Source organism: Anas acuta, chromosome W, assembly GCF_963932015.1.
Source record: "Anas acuta chromosome W, bAnaAcu1.1, whole genome shotgun sequence".
Lineage (NCBI taxonomy): Eukaryota > Metazoa > Chordata > Aves > Anseriformes > Anatidae > Anas > Anas acuta.
The window spans coordinates 22,148,060-22,166,104 of NC_089016.1; the positions used below are offsets into that span (position 1 = coordinate 22,148,060).

General features: G+C 40.8%; 1 protein-coding gene across 11 annotated transcripts in view; it reads left to right on the forward strand.

Moving 5' to 3' along the window:
• LOC137847007 (chromodomain-helicase-DNA-binding protein 1-like) overlaps positions 1-18,045 on the forward strand; it is an 87,026-nt gene that overhangs the window by 34,556 nt on the left and 34,425 nt on the right. For 9 of the 11 annotated variants that reach the window (XR_011090715.1, XM_068665198.1, XM_068665200.1 and 6 more), the window contains exons 5-15: positions 3,973-4,122; positions 4,404-4,663; positions 11,582-11,807; positions 12,744-12,844; positions 13,103-13,281; positions 13,767-13,894; positions 13,990-14,206; positions 14,804-14,893; positions 15,691-15,881; positions 16,995-17,183; positions 17,353-17,515. Coding sequence is in view for 10 of the 11 variants with exons in the window: in XM_068665198.1 (XP_068521299.1) it covers positions 3,973-4,122; positions 4,404-4,663; positions 11,582-11,807; positions 12,744-12,844; positions 13,103-13,281; positions 13,767-13,894; positions 13,990-14,206; positions 14,804-14,893; positions 15,691-15,881; positions 16,995-17,183; positions 17,353-17,515 (1,894 nt within the window). In the remaining variant the exon portion in view is untranslated. The remainder of the gene's footprint in view (positions 1-3,972; positions 4,123-4,403; positions 4,664-11,581; positions 11,808-12,743; positions 12,845-13,102; positions 13,282-13,766; positions 13,895-13,989; positions 14,207-14,803; positions 14,894-15,690; positions 15,882-16,994; positions 17,184-17,352; positions 17,516-18,045) is intronic. The other 2 variants (XM_068665201.1, XM_068665202.1) reach the window with 2 other exon arrangements.

Sequence of the window (18,045 nt, forward strand, 5' to 3'; positions counted from 1 at the left end):
CTGACTGGGCCTAATTCCCCCATTGTCCCGCAGATGCTGTGTGATTGCACTCAAGATGACCTGCTCCATCACCTTTCCTGGCACCGAGGTCAGGCTGACAGGCCTGTAGTTCCCTGGGTCCTCCTTATGGACCATTCTTATAGATGGGTGTCACAATAGTAAGTCTCCAGTCATCTGGGACCTCTCCAGATGACCATGACTCCTGATAGATGATGGAGCGCAGCCCAGCAATCACATCCACCAGCTCCCTCAGCACCCTTAGGTGGATCCCATCTGGCCCCATGGACTTGTGACAGTCCAGGTGGAGCAGCAGGACTCTAACTGTTTCCACCTGGGTTGTGGGAGGTTTCTTCTGCTCCCTGTCCCAGACTTCCAGGTCAGGAGGCTGAGTACCCTGGGGATAAGTGTTCAGACTAGTAAAGACAGATATAAAGAACCTCAGCCTTTTCCTTATCATTTGTAGTCATGTTTTCCCCTGCATCCAGTAAAGTATGGAGATTCTCCAAAAAATACAGATTGTGGAGTTGCATGAGGTTGGGGGGGGTTGTTTGTTTTGGTTCTTGTTTTTTTTTGTTTTGCTTTGGAGGGATGTTGTTTGCATGTTTCTTAATTTACTGCTTCTGGAAAAAATATTTCATGGAGATGGATGTTTTCATAGCATTTCCAAGATACGCATATGTATCAACCACAATAAAACTGTAATTTCTAGGACCAGTGCATATTCAAGTGAAAGAAGGGTTGAAGTACTGAATCTTAGGTTTTGTAATCGTAAATTTAATGAAGAAGCCTTTGAGTAATATTCTACTTCTTGAAGGACATGAGCATATGTGGTGGTTTTACCCTGCTGGGCAGCTGAACTCCCCCACAACCGTTCTCTCACTCCTTCTTCTCAAAGGGAAAGTATGATGGAAATGGCTCAAGGGTTGAGATAAGAACAGGGAGGTTGCTTGCCAATTATTATTATGGGCAAAACAGACTCATCATAGGGAGATTAATATAATTTATTGCCTATCACTAGCAGACTAGAACACTGAGAAACTAAAAGCAAAATGAAAACACCTTTCCACCTCCCCATCCACCTTGTTCTATGTCCTCCCCCTGAGCCGGAGCCGCACAGGGGAACAGGGAATGGGGGTTGCAGTCAGTCCATAATGCTTCATCTCTGCCTCACTTTCACAGTCACTCTCTTCCTGTGTCTCCAACGTGGGGTCCCTTCCATGGGATGCAGTACTTCCCGAACTAATCCTATTTGGGCTTCCCACAGGCAGCAGCTCTTCAAGAACTGCTCCAGTATGGGTCCATACCATGGGGTCCATCTTTCAGGAGCAAACTGCTCCAACCTGGGTCCCCCATGGGCGGTAGCTTTGGCCTGGACTCTGCTCCTGCATAGGCTTTCCATGGGCTGCAGCCTCCTTCAGGCCAGATACACCTGCTCCACTGTGGGCTCCTCCACAGGCTGCAGAGTGGAAATCTGTTCCACCATGGTACACCATGGGCTGCAGAGGGACAGCCTGCTCCACCATGGTCGTCACCACAGGCCGCAGGGGAACCTCTGCTCTGGAGCACCTCCTCCCCCTTCTTCTTCACTGACCTTGGTGTCTGCAGGGTTGTTTCTTACACCTCTCTCCCAGCTGCTGTTGCACAGCAGGGTTTTTGTTTGTTTGTTTTCCCTTTTAAAATTATGCTCTCACAGAAGCATAACCAATGTTGCTCATTGGCTCAGCTCTGGCCAGCAGCAAGTCCCTTTTTCAGGTGGCTGAAATTGTCTCTTACCTAACATGGGGCAGCTTCTGGATTCTTCTCACAGAGGCCACCCCTGCAGCCCCCCTGCTACCAAACCCTTGCCATGTAAACTCCATACAGCATCTTGGTCAAAGACCCCTTAACGTGATAATAGATGGTAGCATAAAGATTTAGGAACCTTTCAAGAATGCATGCCAGGCTCTCCCTTCCCCAAGCTATTAATATTACATTTGCCTTTGTAAACTTGGAGTCATAGAATAGCCCAAGTTGGAAGGGACCCACAAGGATCATCGAGTCCAACTCCTGGCTCCACACAAGACTACCCAGAAATCAAACCACACGTCTGACAGTGTTGTCCAAATGCTTCTTGACCTCTAGCAGGCTTGGTGCCATGACTACTTCTCTGGGGCACCCATTCCAGTGCCCAGCCACCCTCTCAGTGAAGAACCATTTCCTAATATCCAACCTGAATGTCCCTGATGCAGCTTTATGCTCCCAGTGTTCACCAGAGAGAACAGATTAGTGCCTCCCTCTGCTCTGCCTTGTGAGGAGGCTGTAGACTGTGATGAGGTCACCCCTCAGTCTACTCTTCCCTAGGCTGAACAAACCAAGTGACCTCAGCTGCTCCTCATACGTCCTGTCCTCTAGAGCCTTCACCATCTTTGTAGCCCCTCTTTGGACACTCTCTAATAGTTTCATATCTTTCTTTTATTGTGGTGCCCAAAACTGCACATGGTACTCAAGGTGAGGCCATATCAGTACAGAGTAGAATGGGACAAACACTTCCTCCAAATGGCTAGCTCTGCCGTGCTTGATGCACCCCAGGATATGATTGGCCCTTTTGGCTGCCAGGGCACACTGCTGACTCATATTCAACTTGCTATCAACCTCTGGATCTCTTTCTGCGGGGCTGCTCTCCTGCCTCTCATCCTGCAATATGTGCATATATCAAGGGTTGCCCTGTCCCAGGTGCAAGTTGAATTGTCCCAGGTTGCTCTTGTTGAATTTCATACAAAATTTCTCAGCCCTCTAATTTGTCAAGATCTCTATACAAAGCCTCTCTACCCTCAAGGGAGTCAACAGCCTCTCCTGATTTAGTATCATCTGCAAACTTATTTAGTATACATTTGAGTCCTGCATCCAGGTCACTTATAAAAACATTGAAGAGAACTGTCCCTAAAATGGAGTCCTGTGGAACCCTACTAGTGACTGGCCACCAGCCTGATATAATCCCATTTACTATAAACCTTTGAGCCTGACCCGTCAGCCAATTGTTCACCCATCGTATTATGTATTTATCTAGCTGTATGTTGGACATTTTGTCCAGAAGGATACTGTGAGAAACAGTATTGAAAGTTTTTCTGAAATCCAAAAAGATTACATCTAATGGCTTCCTTTGGTCAACTAGATGGGTAACCTGTCATAAAAGGAAATTAAGTTAGTTAAGCAGGACTTTTCCCTCATAAACTCGTGTTGGCTATGACCAATGACTGCATTGTCTTTTAGGCATTTCAGGAATCTGAGGTAAGATACTGTTGATCAGCGGGTGCTTCTTTCTTGTTGCAAATGGATCATCTTAGCTAAGCAGCAGCACAGAGATACTGCCACTGGAAGTCACAAGTGGCTTACTCATATCTTGTATGGGTGTGAAGTATTGATCTGGGAGCTCAGTGAAGGCTTTTGGGAGCCAGTGCCTTTCAGATTGCCTTTGTTCAAGTCTTTCTGTGTTTCTCACATCTGATTCTGCATTATTTTTGGTTCCTGTGCCAAAGTTGCTGATTTCTCACATGAGGCACAGTGAACATAGTTATCAGAGAATTTTGGACTCTACAAAATATAATTTTAAGGGAGTTTATAATTTGAGCATAGGTAAGTTCCAGTAAACATATATCTTTTCAGCTAAAGTCTTGTTAAGTACTTTTTTTTTATGTCAAGTTAATTCATTTCTTAAAGCTGTAATTTATACAGAAATCCAGATTTTATTTTATTTTTTTAATTTACATCTTGATAATAGAAAACAATTCAATTCCCTTTGAAACCATTATGCATTTTTACCCATCTATTATCCATTCATGATAATTTTCTGTTCTTTCTGCTGAAATAATGATTATAACATTTTTATTTCTATGGAGAATGTTGAAATTAAAGCAGCAAACCCGTGGTGAATACCTGATTATAAAAGAAAACAAAACTAATGTGAGTTACTGTTTTGTCTTTCAATATGTACAGTGAAGACTGGCAAATGTCTGGGTCAGGGTCAGTATCGGGAACTGGTTCTGATTCTGAATCAGAGGAAGATAGAGAGAAAAGCAGTTGTGAAGAGAGTGAATCTGACTATGAGCCAAAAAACAAGGTCAAAAGCCAGAAACCTCCAAGGAGGTAAGAAGTCTCACATTTTGGATACTCTAGTACTATTTCAAGTTAGAAATTTAGTATTGTACTACTGTACAGGCAAATGAAAACATTAATACATATTACAGAAACTGAAGACTAAGCTACAAAAGATGTTATCATACCAGTGTTTTGTGTTGAATGCCTCTGTACTGTATCTGAAAGTGGAGTAACTGAGCAGTCATGAAATATATGTATTAAGAAACAAATACAGAAGGCTTGTGGTTGTACATGTTGAAACCCCACTGTTCTATTTTATTGTTTTCAAGAATTAAGCCAAAAAATGGTAAAAAGAATGCAGGACAGAAAAAGAGGCAGCTTGATTCATCAGATGATGATGATGACGATTATGACAAGAGAGGATCTCGTCGCCAGGCAACAGTCAATGTTAGTTACAAAGAAGCTGAAGAAGCTAAGACAGATTCTGATGACTTGCTGGAAGTTTGTGGAGAAGATGTCCTGCAGCCTGAAGAAGATGAATTTGAAACTATAGAGAAGTTTATGGATAGTCGAATTGGCCGAAAAGGAGGTATTTTTTTTAAATCAGTGTTCTTAAGATTACAGAATGTTAGGGATTGGAAGGGACCTTGAAAGATCATCTAGTCCAATCCCCCTGCCGGAGCAGGAACACCTAAATCATGTCACACAGGAACACGTCTAGGCAGGTTTTGAGTGTCTCCAGAGAAGGAGACTCCACAACCCCCTTGGGCAGCCTGTTCTGTCACCCTCACTGTAAAAAAGTTTTGTCTCATATTTAAGCGGAACCTCCTATGTTCCAGCTTGCACCCATTGCCCCTTGTCCTGTCATTAGATGTCACTGAGAAGAGCCTGGCTCCGTCCTCCTGACACTCACCCTTTACATATTTATAAACATTAATAAGGTCACCCCTCAGTCTCCTCCAAGCTAGAGAGACGCAGCTACTTCAGCCTTTCCTCATAAGGGAGATTCTCCACTCCCTTAATCATCCTTGTGGCTCTGAGATGGACTCTCTCAAGCAGTTCCCTGTCCTTCTTGAACTGAGGGGCCCAGAACTGGATGCAATATTCCAGATGCGGTCTCACCAGGGCAGAGTAGAAGGGGGGGGAGAACCTCTCTCAAACTACTAACCACACCCCTTCTGATACACCCCAGGATGCCATTGGCCTTCTTGGCCACAAGGGCACACTGTTGGCTCATGGTCATCCCGCTGTCCACCAGGACCCCCAGGTCCCTTTCCCCTTCACTGCTCTCCAGCAGGGCAGTCCCCAACTTATACTGGTGTCTGGGGTTGTTCTTGCCCAGATGCAGGACTCTACACTTGTTATATTTCATTAATTTTTTCCCCGCCCAATTCTCCAGCCTGTCGAGGTCCCACTGGATGGCAGCACAGCCTTCCAGCATGTCATCCACTCCTCCCAGTTTAGTGTCGTCAGTGAACTTGCTGATGGTGCACTCCATTCCCTCATCCAAGTCATTGATGAATGTATTGAACAACACCGGTCCCAGTACTGACTCTTGAGGGACTCCACTAGATACAGGCCTCCAACTCGACTCCATCCCATTGACCACAACCCTCTGGCTTCTTCTCTTCAGCCAGTTTACAGTCCACCTCACTACCCAATGGTCCAGACTGCACTTCCTCAGTTTAGCTGCAAGGATGCTGTGGGAGACGGTGTCAAAGGCTTTACTGAAATCAAGATAGACCATGTGCACTGCCTTTCCATCATCTATCCACCTGGTTATATCCTCATAAAAGGCTATCAGGTTGGTCAAGCACGACTTCCCTTTGGTGAAGCTATGTTGACTGCCCCTAATGATCCTTTTATCCTTGATATGAATAGAGACAATGCCAAGGATAAGTTGTTCCATCACCTTACTGGGGATGGAGGTGAGGCTAACTGGTCTATAGTTACTCAGGTCCTTCTTCTTGCCCTTTTTGAAGACCAGAGTGACATTTGCTTTCCTCCAGTCCTCAGGCACCTCTCCCATTCCCCACGACTTACCAAAGATGATGGAGAGTGGCTTAGCAATGACTTCCGCCAGCTCCCTCAGCACCTGCGGGCACATCCCATTAGGACCCATGGACTTATGGATGTCCAGATTTCTTAATCGGTACTTAACCCAGTCCTCATCAACCAAGGCAAACTCCTTTATTCTCACTTCCTCTGGGGACTCAGGGGTACGGGGCTCCTCAGGACAGCCTCTGGCATTATAGACAGAGGCAAAGAAGGCATTCGGTAACTCTGCTTTCTCTTTATCTTTTGTCACCAGGGCACCCACCTCATTCATCAGTGGGCCTACATTGCCTCTACTGTTAGTTTTATCCACAGTGTATTTGAAGAAGCCTTTTCCGTTGTCCCTGACCCCTCTTGCAAGGTTTAATTCTAAAGAGGCCTTAGCTTTCCTAGTTGCTTCCCTACATCCTCTGACAACAGCCTTATATTCCTCCCAAGTGGCCAGCCCCTCCTTCCATGATCTGTAGACTCTCCTCTTCCACTTGAGTTTGCCCAGCAGTTCCCTGTTTAACCATGCAGGTCTCCTGGCTCTTTTTCCTGACTTCCTACCTGTTGGGATGCTCTGTTCTTGAGCTCGGAAGAAGCAGTCATTGAAAGCTAACCAGCTATCTTGGGCTCCTTTTCCTTCAAGTACCTTGTCCCATGGGATTTCCCCTAGCAAATGCTTGAAAAGGCCAAAGTTGACCCTACTGAAGTCCAGGGTTGTGATTCTGCTCGGTATTCTGTTCCTGCCACACGAGATCCTAAACTCCACCATCTCATGGTCACTGCAATCAAGGCTGCCTTCACCATTTCAACCAGCCCCTCTTTGTTAGTGAGGACAAGATCCAGCAGCGCTCCTCTCCTACTTGGCACATCCACCATTTGCATCAGGAAGTTATCATCAATACACTGAAGGAACCTCCTGGATTGCGGATGGCTGGCTGAGTAGGCCTTCCAGAAAATGTCAGGGTAGTTGAAATCCCCCACAATAACCAGGGCCTGTTATCGCAAGGTTGCTATCAGCTGCCTGTAGAAGGCCTCATCAACTTCCTCATCATGATCTGGTGGCCTGTAATAGACACCCACAACAGTATCCCCCATGCCAGCCTGCCCCTTAATTCTCACCCACAGACTCTTAACTTGCTCCTCATCTGCCCCGAACAGTACTCAATACAATGTAGTTGCTCTGTCACGTAAAGAGCAACTCTGCGACCTTGCCTTGCTGGCCTGTCTTTTCTGAGAAGGACATACCCATCCGTGACCACATTCCAGTCACTTGAGCTGTCCCACCATGTCTCTGTAATTGCCATGAGATCATAGTCTCCTGACTGAACATGGATTTCTAATTCCTCCTACTTATTCCCCATGCCACATGCATTGGTGTAGAGGCACTTCGGGGAGCGAGCTGAGCACGCCGATTTCACCCTAGGGGAGTGGGAGGCCTCCCGGTCTTCCTCACTGCTAGAGTTCTGCCCCACCATTGCAAGCCCAGGTACAACCCCATCCCCTTATGGATCTAGTTTAAAGCTTTCCAAATGAGCCCTGCTAATTCCTGTCCCAGAACCCTTTTGCCCCCTGTGAGATAAACCTTTCCCACGTATTACTGTCAGGCCTGGTGTCTTATAAAACCAGCCATTATCAAAGAACCCAAAGCCCTGCCTATAGCACCAGTCATACAGCAAATCATTTATGGACCAGATCCTTCTATTCCATCTCATGTCATCACCCCAGATCAGAAGGAGGAAATGACTTGTGCCCCAGACTCTTTCACCAACTGTCCCAAGGCCTTGAAATCTTTCTTCATTCCCGTCAGACTATGGGATGCATCTTCCTCTCCACCTATCTGGAAGATCAGCAGTGGGTAGTAGTCTGTGGAGCACAGCAGGTTGGGGAGTATCCTGGTGATATCCCTGATCCAGGCTTCAGGAAGATGGTGGAGTACATTCTGCAATATAAATGTCAGTTGTTCTCAGCTGTAGGTCACCTGTGATTGTAAACAATAAGTTTAAAAATACCAGGGAATCATCTTGTTTTTCATACTCATATGTGTATGTTTCTTTTGTAAACTTTATAAAATAAAGCATAGAAGAACTTGCATAACTAATGAAAAAAGAAAAAAAATATGTGGAAGATAGCTCCATATTACACAACTGCATACCATGCTGTTAAACTACTATTTGTACAGTTTATTGATTACATGATAGGTATAAGCTGTTTACAGTGAGGCAGAGAAAGTGGACTGGATAGGGCATCTAACCAGTAGGCTGAACCCTAAAGGATGGTATTGGGAAGGCTGAAGCACTGAGATGGTGATTTCAGGTATTCCTGTATAATTAGTCTCAATACAATACAATGGATGGTGGAATGGCTACAAAGTGCATCTAAAATTTCAGTAATGTGCTTGGATATGAATTTCTAAAATTTTATGAATTATGATAGGGGTCTCATTTTCATTAGCTGATAGAATGCAGTATCCTACTTAAGTGTTTTTTTAGTCTGAAAATTAGGGTTCAAATCATAGAAAATTTGCCCCCCCTAACACTTCAAAACTGCCTTTCTTCATGGGTTATACCTAATTTCTAGAGTTTCTGATATGCTATAGAGCTTGCACTCTCTTCCCTCTCACCTTCCTTCTCCCATACTGTCCTAAATGCCATTGTATCTTTACTCCAGCCACTTACTCAAATGCAAAGTATCACTGCTGTGTTAAAAGCCTTTTGAATAAGGCTTCTTGTATTCTGTATGCTTAGATGTTACTGTTTGTGCTGTTCTTTGTTATTGTCACTCTCTGTTGCTAGATCTAGACCCTGCATCTGGTTGGGTCCAGATGCAGGGTCTAGATCTTCCTTTCTTGGCTCTTCTCACAGAAATGAGCTTGTTTACAGATGAAGCATACTAGCAGCAGTAATACAGACTTAATGTAATTAAAACTTACTCCACATAAAATTCCAAATGCAGGGGGAAAAATGTTGTAAAAAGAGGTTAGGAAGACATAACATAAGATCAGTACATTCCAATAAGCAAGAAATCAGGCAAAAATGCTGGGAGGCAAGAATGAAAGATCAAGGAACTTCTGGCCAAACTAAAACACAAAAAGGAAGCATACAGAGAGTGGAAGCAAGGATGGGTAACATGGGAAGAATGCAGAAACATTGTCTGAGCATCCAGGGATGAGGTTACGAATGCCAAAGCCAAGATGGAATTGAATCTGTCCATAGATGTCAAGGACAATAAGAAGGGCTTCTATAAGTACATTAGTGACAAAAGGAAGGCTAGGGAAAATGTGGGCCCATTGCTGAATAAGATGGGGAACCTGGTTACACGGGACAGGGAAAATGCTGAGGTACTGAATGCCTTCTTTGCCTTGGTCTTTACCATCAAGGCTGGCCCTCAGGAATCCCAGGTCCCAGAGACCTGGGGGAAAGGCTGGAGGAAGGAAGATGGATCCATGGTGGGAGATGATCAGGTCAAGGAATACTTAAGCAAACTGGACATTCATAAGTCCATGGGCCCTGATGGGGCCACAAGTACTGAGGGAGCTGGCAGATGTCCTCGCAAGGCCACTCTTGATAATCTTTGCTCGATCATGGTGACTGGGAGAAGTGCCTGAAGACTAGAGGAAAGCAAATGTCACTCTTATCTTCAAAAAGGGCAAGAAGGAGGACCCTGGGAACTACAGGCCAGTCAGCCCCACCTTGATGCCTGGGAAGGTAATGGAGCAGCTAATCCTGGAAACCATTTCCAGGTATACGAAGGACAAGAAAACCATCAGGAGGAGCCAGCATGGATTCACCAAGAGGAAGTCATGCTTGACCAATCTGATAAGTTTCAATAATGATATGACCAGCCTGATGGATGAGGGGAGAGCAGTGGATATAGTCCACCTGGACTTCAGTAAGGCCTTTGACACTGTCTCCCATAAGATCCCCATAGACAAGCTGTTAAAGTGGCCATTGCTGGATGGACAAACAGCGAGGTGGTTTGAAAACTGTCTGAATGGCTGGGCCCAGAGGGTGGTGGTCGGCGGCACACAGTCTAGTTGGAGGCCAGTAGTAACTAGGGGTGTACTGCAGGGGTCAATACTGGACTCAGTCCTGTTCAACGTTTTCATTAATGATCTGGATGATAGGGCAGAGTGTACCCTCAGCAAGTTTGCAGATGACACAAAATAGAGGGGCACGGTGGATACACCAGAGGGTCTTGCTGCCATCCAGAGGGACCTGGACAAACTGGAGAAATGGGCAGAGAGGAACCTCATGCAGTTCAACAAGGGGAAGTACAAAGTCCTGCACCTGGAAAGGAACAACCCCAGGCACCGGTACATGCTGGGGGCCACCCAGCTGTAAAGCAACCTTGCAGAAAAGTCTATGGGGGTCCTGGGGGTCACCAAGTCGAGCATGAGCCAGCAATGTGTCCTTGCAGCAAAGAAGGCTAATGATATCCTGGGATGCATTCATTAGGCAAAGTACTGCCAGCAGGTGGAGGGAGGTGATCCTTCCCCTCTACTCGGATTTGGTGAGGCCACACATGGAGTTTTGTGTCCAGCTCTGGGCTCCCCAGTACAAGAGAGACCTGGATCTACTGGAGAGAGTCCAACAAAGGGGCCACAATGATTAAGGGACTGAAACATCTCTCCTATGAGGAGAGGCTGAGAGAGCTGGGACTGTTTAGCCTGGAGAAGAGAAGGCCCAGGGGTATCTCATCAATGTCTATAAATACCTGAAGGGAGGATGCGAAGAGGATGGAGCCAGGCTCTTTTCAGTGGTGCCCAGTGACAGGACGAGAGGCAATGGGCACAAATGGAAACACAGGAGGATCCATCTCAACATCAGGAAGCACTTTTTTCTTTTTCTTTTTTACTGTGTGGGTGATGGAGCAGTGGAACAGGTTGCCCAAAGCCTGTGGTCCTGGGCCTGTGGTCCTAGGCCTGTGGTCCTGGGCAACCTGCTCTAGGTGTCCCTGCTTGAGCAGGGGGCTTGGACCAGATGACCTCCAGAGGGCCCCTTCCAACCTCAACCATTCTGTGATTCTGTTAATTGTTTTCATAGCTGAATAGTAGGTTTTTCAAGTTGCAAGGCTGATCAAGCCTAATGTTAAATATCTATTATATGCTCAGAGAGGAGAAGAATATAGTAAAGATGGCATCAAGCAGTCCTTGTGGAGCGTTCCCTGGGGTTCACAAAAAAAACTAGGGGCGACAAGAAAATTCTAATAAGAAAAGATGAGGTACTATAGGTTCGATGCAAAGTGTTTTGGTTTCTGTTTTGACTCTTTGGAGTATTTTTACATGTATTAACTTAGTTTCATCATAATATTAAAATAAGAGGAGTGACATAAGTATTGTAGGTGAAATTAGTCAAGGTACATGCTTAGGTAGAAACATCAGGTTGTTTTCTGCAGTACATTTTTTACTGTTTAATTTATGGCAGTGCATTCTTAATCAAGCCTAATGGTGTGGTGTCTTATTCAGCCACTGGTGCTGCAACCACTATCTATGCAGTCGAGGCAGATGGTGACCCAAATGCTGGTTTTGAAAAGTCAAAGGAGCCAGGAGAAGTTCAGTATCTTATTAAATGGAAAGGTTGGTCACACATACATAATACTTGGGAAACTGAGGAAACCCTGAAGCAACAAAATGTTAAAGGAATGAAGAAACTGGACAACTATAAGAAAAAGTATCAGGAAACAAAACGATGGTGAGTGTTTTTATAACTACTTCCATGTAACATATTTTGTAACAGTATAGATGTTTTATTGTGTTTATGTATGTTCCATTGCCTCTTTATGAAGGCATATCAAGTGCCTTTACAACAGGAAGACAAAATATAAGTTGAAGCTTCCCTAATACTTATGATCCTGTAACATTCTGAGCATTCCAAATTTGGTTGAGAAAGTGAGTATACTCACACCTTCTGTAAAATCAGGCCTTTTAAGGAAGCAGCTTTTGCACCTAGACTTTAATGCACGTTATAAATGAAGTTTTAACAAGGTGAGTGGTGAGTTTTCTGGTTTTGTTTTAAATCTTACCTTTTACTAGTTTTGTCATTGATTGTACTTTGATCAGAGTTCTTTGGGAATTCATGCAGAGATTATTCAAAATAAAAAGTAAAGAAAAAACCCTGAAATTCCTAAAGCACTCAAAACATTACAGCATTTGCTTTTTTGGCTCAAACTTCCTTTAAAGCCTCAGAACCAAGAACTGAAGAAATCCTTATGTTTTAGTGCTACCTTTTTGTGTTCAGTGTTATTAGCGTGTTTAATATAATCTGTGAATGCTGGTGGGATTTTTAGCATCTCATACTCATAAAATGGATTCTTATTAGCGTGATTATTAGTGCTGTTTTATGAAAATACCATGTGAAGTATACTACTCGCTGTTGAGAATAGACATTGTAAATTATCTGCATAACTAGTACAAGCTGTAGCTGATAGAAATGTCTCTTAATTTAGCTTTCTCAGGCCAGATGCAACACTTTTATAGCAGGAATTTCATTCAGAGTTGTAGCTCCTTCAAAGAAGCTCTCTAAGCAGCATTCCCATGATGTTTACATTCAGAGCTTTAGAATTGCCGCATTTTCTTAGTTTTATAACTACATAATGTAATAAGTGCTTTAAATAAATTTCCATTTCAGGCTGAAAAATGCTTCTCCAGAAGATGTGGAATATTATAACTGCCAGCAGGAACTTACAGATGATCTACATAAACAATATCAAGTAGTGGAAAGGATAATTGGTACGTGACAAACTTGCAAACAGAAAACGGTGTTGAGAATATTCTGTGTTCATTACTTTCACGTTGCCTTTATAGTTAAGAAATTTAGGTTATAAGTATCCCTAACAACTTAAGGCAAAACAAAATCTGATAAAGAGAAAACTCATTGTACTGTCTTTGCTGTGAAACTAGTTCATGTTGTCTTATCACTTAAAATGAGTGCTTTCTTAAAAAACAAAAGGAAAATATTGATATGGTATCTCTGATACGTTTCTGCAGCTCATTCAAATCAGAAATCAGCAGCTGGTTATCCAGATTACTATTGCAAATGGCAGGGTCTGCCTTACTCAGAATGTAGCTGGGAAGACGGTGCTCTCATTGCCAAAAAATTTCAGGCATGTATTGATGAGTATTTTAGCAGAAATCAGTCCAAGACCACTCCATTTAAGGACTGCAAGGTGAGTGTGTAATTGCAATGGATTTATACAGTTGTGATAATTTTAAAAAAGAAAAAAAAGTTGAAGTATTTTATGCATCCTGAGATCAGATGCTAATTATAAAATATTTTTGAAGGTTGTTCAGAATAGTAATGATAGCTATATTTATATATGAAGTAAGTATCATTACTGAGAATAGTTTTTTGTAGATATTTGTTCCCTGCTTCTTTTATTACCGTTCAAAGATGGAATTTGGTATTCTTAGTTTTTTAAAAGTATCCTTTGTGAAAGAGTTAATGTCACTTCTGTTGTGGAATGTAGTTCAGCCATTCAACTTGCTCCTTCAACTTGCAAGTGAGTTGATGTTGTATGGCCTAGTTGTCTGTGATGAATAAACAGTAGAATTGGTAACTCAACAACATTTCTACCGCTAATTTGTTTCTATAGGAAAGCATTTTGATAACTTCAGTCAGTAGCAGGACTGATGCTCAATTTGCTTTTGACAGATTCTTAAACAGAGGCCAAGGTTTGTTGCACTAAAGAAGCAGCCATCTTATATTGGAGGACATGAGAGTTTAGAGTTAAGAGATTATCAGTTAAATGGACTGAATTGGCTTGCTCACTCATGGTGCAAGTAAGTATAGTCTTAAATGAGTTTTGCTGTTTTTAAATTGTAAGCATTTATAAAACTGTTTTTTTTTTCCTTTTTTTTTTTTTTTTTTTTTTTAGAGGGAATAGTTGTATTCTTGCAGATGAAATGGGTTTGGGAAAAACAATACAAACAATTTCTTTTCTGAACTACCTGTTCCATGAACATCAACTGTATGGGCCTTTTTTGCTGGTCGTGCCACTTTCTACCTTGACGTCTTGGCAAAGAGAGATTCAAACTTGGGCTCCTCAGATGAATGCTGTGGTTTACTTAGGAGATATAACTAGCAGAAATATGGTGAGTATTTCTTTGTATCATTGAAAAAGCTTAGTGGTAAAAAGCAAGACTCATTTCATTTCCTGTCTTATGCTAATCTCCGATATAAATATCTGGGCCTGATATATAAATATCAATAAATAATATATTTATTTAATAAATATTTCAAATACTTATTTGAAATATTTTGTTTTTAAAATGCAAATTAAAAGCTTAAATTTTGTTCTGATATAAATGTATGTGAAAGATTCCCTTCCTGCTTAATAATAAAAATGATTAAAAATGCAACCTTGCATTTGAAAATAAATTGTCTTTTGTCATGAAATTATTTAGGTCCATAAAATAAATATAAATATTTAAGTATACCAGCCACAATTTTAATTCCTTTTCTGAAATGAGGAACGTAAGCAACTGTTAAATTTAAAAAAAAAAAAAAGTTTTGTGGAAATTTTGTCATTTTTTCAGAAGTTTAAATTAATAGCTTGAGTATTGTGTTCCTGTTTTGTGATCAGATTATTGTATGTCACTTAACATTTATATTGCTGTAGTTCTTAAAGTCATACTGACCAATAAGACTGTTTTTCTTCTAGCTTACAATTTTCTTGATTCTTTTTATAGATAAGAACTCATGAATGGATGCATCCACAGACCAAACGATTAAAATTTAATATACTTCTAACAACTTATGAAATTTTGCTGAAGGATAAGGTAATTACACTTATTTCTTCAGGGTGATTAAATGAGTTTTACATTTGACAAATGTTTTTGAGTTGCACGTATTTTGGTTCTGGATGTGGAGTATGACAACGTTGCTTTTAGAAATATGGCAGTGAAGTGTTCTTTTTTTAAAAAAACACATTTATATTTTCTGTATGTGTGGTATGGCTTTCTCCCCCCCCCCCTTTTTTTTTCTCCATATCAGTTTGCTTGGGCTTCTCATTACTGTAGTAATTTCTTCACTTCTCAAAATGCTCTACTTTTTTGTAGACTATCATCCAGGAACTGAAAAAAAAAAAAAAACAACTCATAGCCCCAAACACCTGTGATTCACAACTCTGAATTCCATGTTTTCTTTGTATTTGTGTGTGCAGTAGTATGTATATTCTTACTATTTCTATGTTGGTAGCCCATAGAGTTATTGTTAATCTTAATGGCATATGAAAATTTTAACTGAAAGCCAAATGAGTGGAACTTCTTTACTTCATTTGTTTGTACATACTGGAAAGAAGATAGTCTATTCTGTTTTTTTTTTATTATTATTATTTATTTATTTTATTTGAAAATTTATAGATCAACTTTATTTAGACTTTTTCTTTTCTCTTAAACTTGGGATGCTTCCATAACCTTTTGTTGAATCCTGCAAAATTGATGCTAAAAATGCATAGGTGTCCATATGGTATTAAAATAAAAAAGTGATGGGATTTATAACCTCATGTAAAATGTCAGAAATTCCATAATATATTAACTTGTTTAATGTCTTCTTCCCCCATCCCAATTTCTTTAAGTCATTCCTTGGTGGTCTGAATTGGGTGTTTATAGGGGTTGACGAAGCTCATCGTTTAAAAAATGATGATTCCCTTCTGTACAAGACTTTAATAGACTTCAAGTCTAATCATCGTCTTCTTATTACTGGAACCCCTCTGCAAAACTCCCTCAAAGAGCTTTGGTCTTTGCTGCACTTCATCATGCCAGAAAAGTAAGGAAGAGTTTTACATGGTTCTTTTTATTTATTTATCAAGTTTCTTATGGTGGAATATTTTAGTGATTGGAGAATCAATAGAGATAGAGAATTACATTGTGAAACAGTTTAAATATCTTATATAAAATAGATGTACATACTTTTTCATACTATTTTTCATTCTATTTTTGATAAGTCATTCTGGTAGCAGTTGCTGCTTTTTCTGTTTTAGCAGTCCACAAAAAGGGTGGATTGATGTATGTGGTTGATATTGATGTATGGTTGATTGATATACGTCTTTTTCCCTGAAAACACGTATCTTAATCTAAAAGGAAAACCACATGGACTTACTGTATGGAAACAGAATGGGGCTGAGGATGTCTTCTTTTCTGTGTTAGTACCATTAATGAGAACAAGTTTGTACCATGATGCCTGATATACAGTAGTTCAGTCAGGCAGCCTTATGGTTTGCATACAACACGTTTATTGTATTGACATTATTCTGTAGTGACCTCTGTTTATATCTGGAATAAAGGAGAACACATGTTCCTTTCAGATATCTTGTGAATACAAATCACTGTAGCTCCAATTTCGGAGCTATGCATTACATCGACTTCTTCAGAACCTTACAGTCCATTTTCTTAGTCTGTTAGCACATATCAGAGGATAATCAAATTTCAGCTAGACCATCCAATCTGCAAGAAGTATGTAAAGTGGTCTGTTCTCTTGCACTCCCTCCAGCCATGCAACTTTTTTTTTTCTCATGCTGCTCTTGAGAAATATAATAATGGAATTTCTGTAACCTTCTACCTGGGTTTCCATGCAGAAAAGTAAAATGCAGAGCTTTCATTGGAGAAATTAAAATTTAGTAGTTTGTTTTGAACTTTCATTTTGCAAAAGTGTTTGGAAACTTCCATTCTACTATTTGCAGACAAAATGTTTAGAATTGCTTGTGAGATGAAAATTCAGAAATTTATTGAATGAAACAGAGGGGAGTGGGGAATGAGTCCATATGCTTTTGTGTGCATGTGGTATATTTATGGGTTTTATGTGTTCTGTTTCTTCGCTGTTGCTTCTTCAGGTCATTCATACTGTGTCATTATTCTCCCTTTATTCTTTCTTATGTTGAAGGTTTTCTTCCTGGGAAGATTTTGAAGAGGAACATGGCAAAGGGAGAGAGTTTGGTTATGCAAGTCTTCACAAAGAACTTGAACCGTTTCTACTCAGAAGAGTTAAAAAAGATGTAGAAAAGTCTTTACCTGCTAAGGTTGAGCAAATTTTGAGGATGGAAATGAGTGCATTACAGAAGCAATATTACAAGTAAGTAATGACACTTTTAAAATCGCACTATTTTAATTAGATGTCTGTATGAAAAGTAATGAAGTGTAATAGTTTTCATGATGCAATTTTAAATGATATTTTGAGAGCTTACCATTTGTGGAAATATGACATGTTAGAAATTACTTCCACTACACGTTTTATATCATAGGTGGATTTTAACCAGGAATTATAAAGCCCTGAGTAAAGGTTCAAAAGGCAGTACCTCAGGCTTTTTGAACATCATGATGGAACTCAAGAAGTGTTGTAACCATTGCTACCTCATTAAACCACCAGATGATAATGAATTCTATAATAAACAGGAGGCCTTACAGGTAATACCACCTTGTTTTTAATTTATTTTTATAAAATTGTTTTCCATCTCTAATATACATGCAGAAATTTTGTAGTGTTCTAGCAATTTAGTAGTTCTTATTAAAGTATATTAATAGAATTATATAATGTTAACATTTAATATTAATAAACAAGTTCTCAATTAAATGTACATCATGGGTTTTACAGGTAAGTGAATTGTTTTTTTATTTCTTAGCTAGAACTGAATAATAGAGAGATCAATACTAAATAAAGCATCTCTGTGCAAATGCATGACTGGCAAAGCACCAACAGTCCATGTGATAACAGAAAGTGATCTGCATAGTCTCTTCAAGCTTTTTTGTAAACAAACACTGTTCGCTGCATGCCTGCAAACAACCAAACTGAAAGGAAATAAAAGTAATAAACATCCAAAGCTTAGTCTTTTTTTTTTTTATTGTTATAAATGAAAATACCTGTAAGCATCATTACTAAAGATGATTCGTGATTGTTTTGTGTTTTGTTTTGTTGTTGTTTTTTTTTTTCTTCAGGG